An 8,745-nucleotide genomic window follows, 5' to 3' on the forward strand; every position below is an offset into this window, starting at 1 on the left:
AAAGACGGTTCTTGTGAATGTCGCCCAAACTTTGCTACAGCGAAATGTGATACGTGTGCGGATGGAAGATACGGTGTTAACTGTGACGAGATTTGTAGCGTAGGATGTACCACATCGTCCTGTGACAGAAGCAATGGCTTTTGTAAATGTCTTCTTAACTTTTCTGGCGATAAATGCGACCAATGCAAATCAGGCTTTTTCGAACAATCATGTAACTTACATTGCTCTGAAAATTGCAAAGAATACACATGCACACGATACCAGGGGAAGTGCACACTTGGTTGTGTTGAAAGTTTTCGGGTGACAATTGCACAACGCCTTGTGACAAAACATGCGCAACATGTCTACAACATGATAAATCATACTGCAGTACATGCCGAAATGGATACAGTGGATCAACCTGTCGATGTCCACCCAGCTGCAATTGTGACTCTGCATCTGAAATATGCACTGAATGTAAAGATGGGTACACCAACCCTGAAAAGGAATGCAAGTGTCAGGCACAATATTGCATCGGAACCAAGTGTGATCAATGTATTAGCCCAACGTTTTATGTTGATAACAGCGCGTGCTGTGATTGTCCGAATAATTGCAAAGATGGTACATGCGAACGTGGACCTACATGTACTTCTGGCTGTATTGACGGATTTTACGGCTTGGATTGTTCTCAAAGTTGTTTGTCCCTGAGTGCAGACTGTTTAAGATGTACCCAGACGTATGGACAGTGTGTGGATTGTAACGACGGTTTTTACCCAAAAGGCAATGGAAGCTGCATGAGTTGCAGTAGTAACTGTAAAAGTGGGCAGTGCAATACTGAGACTGGCATATGTATCGATGGTTGCACAAATAGATTTTGGGGAGACAAGTGCGATATTCCATGTGATCCAAATTGTGATACTTGTCAACTAGATTCAGGAATCTGTTTGTCTTGTAAAAACACAACTTACCATGGACTTTCTTGTAGCGAATCATGTAGCACCTCGTGTTTGGAAAGCAAATGCGAACAAAATACTGGTTATTGTTCCATTGGTTGCTCCAGAGATTCTTTTGGAAGTATGTGCGATATTAAATGCCCTTCAAATTGTCAGCAAGGGGATTCAAAAACGAGCTGTAATATCGATGGCGACTGTTTGTATGGCTGCATCAATGACCTAGAAGGCAGAGATTGTTCAGGTATGTGTCAGGTGTATGTTGCCATCAACAGACTTGTATTACATATATTATACTGTCTTTACAACGCACTAGTATATATGCAAAAATCGAAATCAGCTAATTTCCATAAACTGCGAAATTTGCAATACAAAATGTTTATTGCAGTTATTAGCTTCAAAGATGTTTTGTGCATTTTGGGGTGATAAACAACAAACAAGAAAACTATCCGTTTTACGTTAAATATATATTTACATGTGGGCAACATAATTGAGACAATTCTATTTCATATAAGACATCCTATGTCATGCTTGGAATGTGGGTTTTAATAATTATGTAAAGTAGTTTTTGTCGAATGGCTGAAAAGGATCATTCTGACAATAATCTATTATTCTTTAAGTTGTTCGATACTTTACCATATTTTGTTGAAAGTTCCATATTTTATATCGACAGCGTTTTTAATGTTCAAAAATATTTTTGCAGACTTGCATCCATAGATTTTACAATTCACATTCAAATATTCTTAAAGAAGTTACTTACACGGTCGTGGCATTTTTAATTCTATTTGCTATTTTATCATCGTTGCTGCTAGCAATTACTTTTCTAAGTACGAATACCCTCATTTATCAGACGTATTCACATTAGCTTTCATGATAATTTTAATATGTACCTCATCCCCATTATTCGGATGTTTGAAATAAGATAGTGTTAAATGTATGCTTTGGTTACATACAACTACGGCCATAGAGTTAAATTAGTTGTCCGAGTGTTGTTACGTGTGAATGGATCAGTCGGCAACACACTTAATATATACACTTTGTAATATTACAGTTTGCTTTTGCTTGATGCTCAAGTTGGAATTTCAGAAAGACGAATTTTCATTAGTTCTCCCACAAATGTTGCAACCGCAGCTTTATCTGGAGTTTTGGGCATTTTGCTTATTTCTGCAGTTGTCGGTTTTACCTGTGGAACAGACGAAGGTCTACACAATCAGGTATGTAACTTCTTATCAGTTTTGAATAAAACTTTTTATTAAACAAATCAACAGTATTTATATGCACCATGTATATACTTATCATAATTAATTTTAATTTCGGAATAATCATATATCCGGACGCACCTAGTAAGTTATCATATGAAACAGCGTATTTTATCTCTTGTCTCAAACGCCCCAAGCACATGTGAATGTATTTACATTACATTACATTAGCATTCACTCAGTCACAGATGCAGACTCGTACTATAGCTCCATATTTATGAAATATAGTGGCACATATTGCTTGGTACATAAGATAAAACCAAAACTTAAGTATGTTCTGTGCAATAGCCATACTCAGACAAACTTAGTAAGGATCTAATGTATTCCACCACTTGACCATTCACAACCTTTATCAGCACAATCGCAGTAAATAGACCAACGCTCTATAAGGAACATTTTGGTCTGAATAGCGGAGTTTTACTGTATTATCCCTGAACTGTGATATGTGCAATATTTTAGTTTCAGAACAGGAAGATCATCGTGAAACCGAAATGTCCTATGAACAGCTTCAAAGACAGGCAAACGAACCAACAAACAAGAATGTTGACGAAAATTATTCCGTTCTTTCACTGTAGAAGTTCGAAGCACTGTCACAATGTATTTTTGTGAGATTAGAGGTGTTACAACAGTTTTCATTTTTTTTATTCTGAAACTAGAACATAATCGGGCTTATTTTGACATATTTTGCTTGTATATATAATGAATTATTCCTTTTTAAATATGTATCGTTTATTATTTCCAGAAATTTATAACCAGTATATTCATCAATTAAAGTTATATATAAACATGTTTCCGGTGTACATATAACAGTGTTTGTTTGAGACGGCCTGTTTTGTGCCCGTATGCTCTGAGCACTTGTAAAATGATTGGACATGTGTGAGGTTGAGCGCTCATAAACTGGTGAGTAAGCGCCGTTGACGGTTAACTTGATATTTTAAGAGGACCTTAGATTCATTTAAAGCTTGTCAAGTAACAATACAATTGTGCGGACGAATTGAACTGCAAACCATGTATGCCACATTTTTATCTAGCACTTCATCAACGTGAGATAATGGTTTAACAACACCAAAAAAACGTTCGCATGATTTTTTTGTAAACGAGTTGTTGGGCAAAACATTAACCAGAAAGAGATATGAGACGTTAGGTTTTGGACATTGAACGATCAGATGCTTTTATACACTCGGTATTTAATATTGTGCTTTATAAGCGTTAAAAGCCCATTGTGTATTAGAGGCGAACAGATTCAAACTGTTTTAACTTACACAATTTTCGGTAGAAATGTTGCAATGCTTAAATCATGAAATGAATCGATTCAATCCAATTAGCTCGTACTTTAACCGATCGGTTTTACATACGATATGTAAATTGCTGTTTGTTAATTGCGTAATACCTACTAACCGGCAATAAATGCAATACCTTCGCGAACTGCAGACATAAATTTAGACATACACTTCAACATAAACCAAACCTGAAGGTGTTCCTCAAGTGCACGACCAACGTGTAATTCTTAAATTGTTTACTAACAACAGTGTTCGTTCCAGCATTATATAGAGACATTTTAGGTCTGTAGTGTTATTACACAACACATAACATTGAACGATATAAATATAACTAGTTCAAAGATAAGTACTTCAACAGGTCTAGCAACATAAATTTTACCATGGACTTATATTTAAATACATCATTAAAGGATTATTATGATAAAAAGCTTAGTTTCGGGTACGTGTGTGCGCATGGATGTGTGTGTGTGTGTGTGTGTGTGTGTGTGTGTGTGTGTGTGTGTGTGTGTGTGTGTGTGTGTGCTCTTTCCTAACAAGTACTATGACTCCAATTTAAATATTGTAATTTTAAGAAAAAATAGACATTGTTCATGTTTTGTCAATATAACTTCATCACCATTTAAAAAAGGGTTCATTTTATTATTGATTTGTGCTGTTCGTGATAAATAAACCAGATTTTGTAACATTTACTTTTTTCGTGTTTCAGTTCAACGATTTATAAATCATATGCATTAATGCATTTACGTTCATGATAATAACAGTTAATGCACGAATTCTTTTAAAATTGGACAGTGCATGAATCCATTGACCAATTACACTTGTCGATATTTACTTACTGAATATTTGAAACGTCGAAAGTGTAAACATTGTTTTCATGATATTAGATGGTTTCATGATACCTGGATATTAACAAGTGTCATAGAAAAACCTTTTTTAGGAGTGCCGAAATAACGTGTAAAGATATAGTTTGTCTATGATTACGAATGGAATTAAATACGATATTACACTGAAGTCAACAATGTCCTCTATTTATTAGTGAAATAACATAAGTGAATTTGATATTTTCACTGCAACCTAAGGAGTGAAAGAAACCAGGTAAGAGCAACAAATGCACTGTTTCTTTGATGCCTATTTTTGATTCTAATTAGAATGTTTATTTGTTTTTCAACATATCCCCCTTTTTAAAAAACGGTTGTTTTCTGCGCCGCTTCGCCTTGGACGCCCCTCACGCAAAATAATAGCTTATGACGTAGCTTTCGATTTTTAATTTCCGGTTCGTGAATAATTTGTTTTTCTATAATTTATTATTCGTTCATTTTAGGTGCAAACATTTAGCAACATTAATAAATGAACTGTTATCAATAAATCTATGTTACAAATATTTACAGTTAATGCACGAAAGCACTTAAATTAAACAAGGCATGAAAACATGACCAAATTACTACGCCGCCCTTTATTGAATGAACATTTGAAAGGTCGAAGGTGTTAGCAAAACAATTGCGCATACTCATTGGATAAAAACAATTTCTTAGTTGTAGGGTTTATTTCATGATACATGGGTACTCAGTCATATCTCACTATAAGACCCCAGTCTGAATCTCAGGAAGTTCGTATTACATACATACAAATTATATATTAAACACTAGACTGCAACTTTGACATGTTCACGTACACATGATTTGATATTATACACATACTAATGATTTGCCAAACTTTATTTCGTAATAAAAAATGCATTTTACAAACCATGAGCGTGTTACTTTAATAGACGTGTGCAAGGTTCGAATTCAAAACCAATTATTAATATTTAAGTGCGTTACCAACAGGTACAATACATTGCATGTAATCCATGAAAGTATACGAAAAGCTATAAGAGCAAAACTTCCTTAAGCTATTTGTTTCAACCGCGTGTAGCCTATTGTTCTTAAACGGGGCTTGAAAGATGAAATATAATAGTGTTATATTTTAACAATGGCCTTTATCACTAAGATGTATTGAAGCGTGTCGGTATTTGAATGTATTGTGTGCTACCTTTGATGGTAGGTATGGTAATACCCTGAGTCGGTAAAAATGGACGTATTGTTTCCGTACTAAAAAGTAGACTTAGAGATATTTATATCAGCAATTGGAGGTCTGGGTTAGACTTGTGTTCGTATCTAGCTGTGTTCAAAGAAATTAAGACCAATTTTGAACAATCCCCATATCTCAGTCTTGTTGAAAATACAAAGTATTTTAGTATTTTATCTAAATTACGCTTATCATCCCATAAAATAAATATTGAAATAGGTCGACACAATAAGGGTTAAGGAATGAAAGAAAATGTAATTTAAATGATATTGAGGATGAATTTCGTTTCGTCCTCAAATGTCCAGTATATGCAGACCTAAGACGTCAATATATTCCGAAGTATTATTACACTCATACGAGTTGATGAAATATATTGTTTTAATGCAAAGTAATAACCTAACTATCCTTAGGAAAGTTAGCGCTTTACTGTGATAAGTCCTTCAAATTACGTGATTCCTTAATATAGTATAAATATTTGCTATGTTTTTTCCATCTTTGTTATGTTGATTGTATCTAAACGGTATTGTTCAAACTTAAATCTGTAGATCCTTAGGACATACGAGATGTACACATATTCTTGTTCCTTCTGTGTGCATGTTTATTGTTTTTGTGTGTGTGTTTTTTTTTTGTTGTCTGTTTTGTAATATTCATATCCTTACACAGATAGCCACTAAGTTTTATGTACCACGCAGCATGAACCTTGAGGCTGTATTAATCAACGTGGATCAGTATTTATATATAGAGAGAAATTCATATAGATTTATATAACACCGAAATCATTACCTTTTCATATTATACCTTAATCTCGATAACATTCTTATTATTGTTATACGCACTCTCACAATATTTATATCAAACTTATGATTAATTTATTAATAGAACTTATGTTATAATTGTCACATGCCATGCATTATTTCTATACATATTTTTATGACGATGAGCTTTTTATGCTTAAGTCGAATAAAATTTCTGTTCTGTTCTGTTTGATAGTAAATCTAAATATTGAATATGGCATCAGTTGATGCGTTATACATTATGCGTTATACGTTTAAATATACTACAGCAAATGCGTCAGCAAACCAGTTACAGAAATTATTTATTGAACGTTTCTTTATAGACACTCTTTATTGAGAGGTAAAATTAAAATGAATTAGGAGGAAGTAGTGGTTTAAGTTTTGTACGATTATAGGAACAGGCCATTTGTTGTGCATTTTTTAACAAATACGGAAATAAATTTCGAGGTTTCAACATTATGTATATGGTTGTATATGTTTTCCTTATTCAGTTCACGATGTTCATCTTTGTACTAAGTTGATAAGGTAGTAATGAATCTATGCATTTTGTATTTTGTTCCTGTTTTTGCAAATAAATAATTTTAAAGTCGGTAATGTGGTTGGATTTGGTAGGATTTGGACTCTTTCCATCAAAGTGAGTTTTCATTTATTTTACAACAAGACGGAGGCCATAATATAGCAGCTATTTTTATAGTATTCTAAATGTTAATTGTTGAAATAATGTATAACCGCACAGAACACAATCTCTAAAATTGTTTTATCATTTACAACAACAATATGATTCTCTTAAGTATAACCTGAAAGAACCATGGCATAACATATCTGTCTTAAAAAATAATATTAAGATACTTTTCCAGTACGGCCCCAGATCTAAACGGTCATATTGATGTTGTTTTGTGTCAGTTCAAGGTAAATTGAATAAGAAATGTATCATTTTTATGTAGCGAGACTAATGGTACAGCAAGTGATTTGAACACTTTGTTGGTTCAATCTTATAAATAAATCGAAACTTTAAACATTCTACCGATATAAAACAATTGAAGAAATAATGATCAAAACACAGCTGAAACGCAACGGGATAGACACCACCACAATTCAATCCGAAACACTCACACAAGTTAAGTCCAAATGAATTTTCAATAGATGAATACATGGGATAAGAGTTAAGATGTCATGTTAATTAAAGGCATATTTTGCCTCACTTCCTGTTTTGAATACAATTACATCTCACCCCAAACCATGACTCTATAGCATGTGAAAAATAAACTAATTTACAGTGTACTTAAGAAGTATAACAAACAACCCATGCTTCGCTAATCCTAAGCGCATTTAAATGGTAGATATTAGTTTGACTTAAACGCTTTACACTTTTCTCTTCATTTCAACCAATAAAGCCAAACGATGACATTGACTTGTAATAATGGTATAGGTGTGTGCGAGTGTGTGTGTGTGCGTGTGTGCGTGTGTGCGTGTGTGCGTGCGTGTGTGTGCGTGTGCGTGTGTGCGTGTGTGTGTGTGCGTGTGTGCGTGTGTGTGTGCGTGTGTGCGTGTGTGTGCGTGTGCGTGTGTGTGTGTGTGTGTGTGTGTGCTTGTGTGTTTGTGGGGGTGCGCGCGCGCGTGTGTTTGTGCGTGTGTGTGTGTGTGTGTATGTGTGTGTGTGCGTATGTGCGTGCGTGCGTGAGTGTGTCGGTGGAGGAGGAGTAATTATAAGATGAACACTGATACCTATCCAACCGTGTGTGATGTTACATCCGCAGTCAACCAACTGTTTTACTTAACTTAACACAATTCAACTTAACTTGAACAGAACGACAGTGTTCCCCAGTTCCATAACTTCTTATTCCGATATTACAAAATACATTGTCCGAGCAAGACAATCAGACACAATCTGGCTAACTCCAGCCCGTCTCAAAATCCCGACTTAGTCCATCTCAAAACAAAATGTTTATAGTCCATCTACAAAACTCGTCTTCAGATACAGAAAAACACCGTGCTTTATATATGATTTAAAGGGGACAATCAATATTTTTTAAATTCATTTTTTAACAATATTTTACAGCAAATCTTGCCAAAACGTGCATTAAATGCTACATTTAATGAATAATTATACTACCATGCACGTTTCTATTATAATAATTATCGTTAAGAAATTATTGGAATGGTCATGTGCATGTATGTTTTTATAGATGTATATCAACGATGCGCAATCCTGCATATTTTAAATTGGTTCACCATTATTTCAAGTTAAACCCCTCCAAGAAGATAACCATTCCAGTTATACATGGATTATACATATGACATAAATCTGATAAAATCTTTGCGATCTTAGTGTATGTATACATAAAGAAAAATACTTTTTTGCTTTACTAATTGTATTACTAATTATTAATGAATCGCTTTCTGAGACTCTTGAGAG

General features: G+C 34.2%; 1 protein-coding gene across 1 annotated transcript in view; it reads left to right on the forward strand.

The window, feature by feature from the left end:
• LOC128205374 (multiple epidermal growth factor-like domains protein 10) overlaps positions 1 to 963 on the forward strand; it is a 3,032-nt gene extending 2,069 nt beyond the window's left edge. The window contains exon 3 of the mRNA XM_052906952.1: positions 1 to 963. This exon is cut by the window's left edge and continues 626 nt beyond it. Within this exon, the coding sequence (XP_052762912.1) occupies positions 1 to 687 (687 nt within the window). The 3' untranslated portion in view covers positions 688 to 963.
• Positions 964 to 8,745: the final 7,782 nt, after the last annotated feature.

The sequence above is a fragment of the Mya arenaria genome, chromosome 10 (genome assembly GCF_026914265.1).
Source record: "Mya arenaria isolate MELC-2E11 chromosome 10, ASM2691426v1".
In the NCBI taxonomy this organism is placed as follows: domain Eukaryota; kingdom Metazoa; phylum Mollusca; class Bivalvia; order Myida; family Myidae; genus Mya; species Mya arenaria.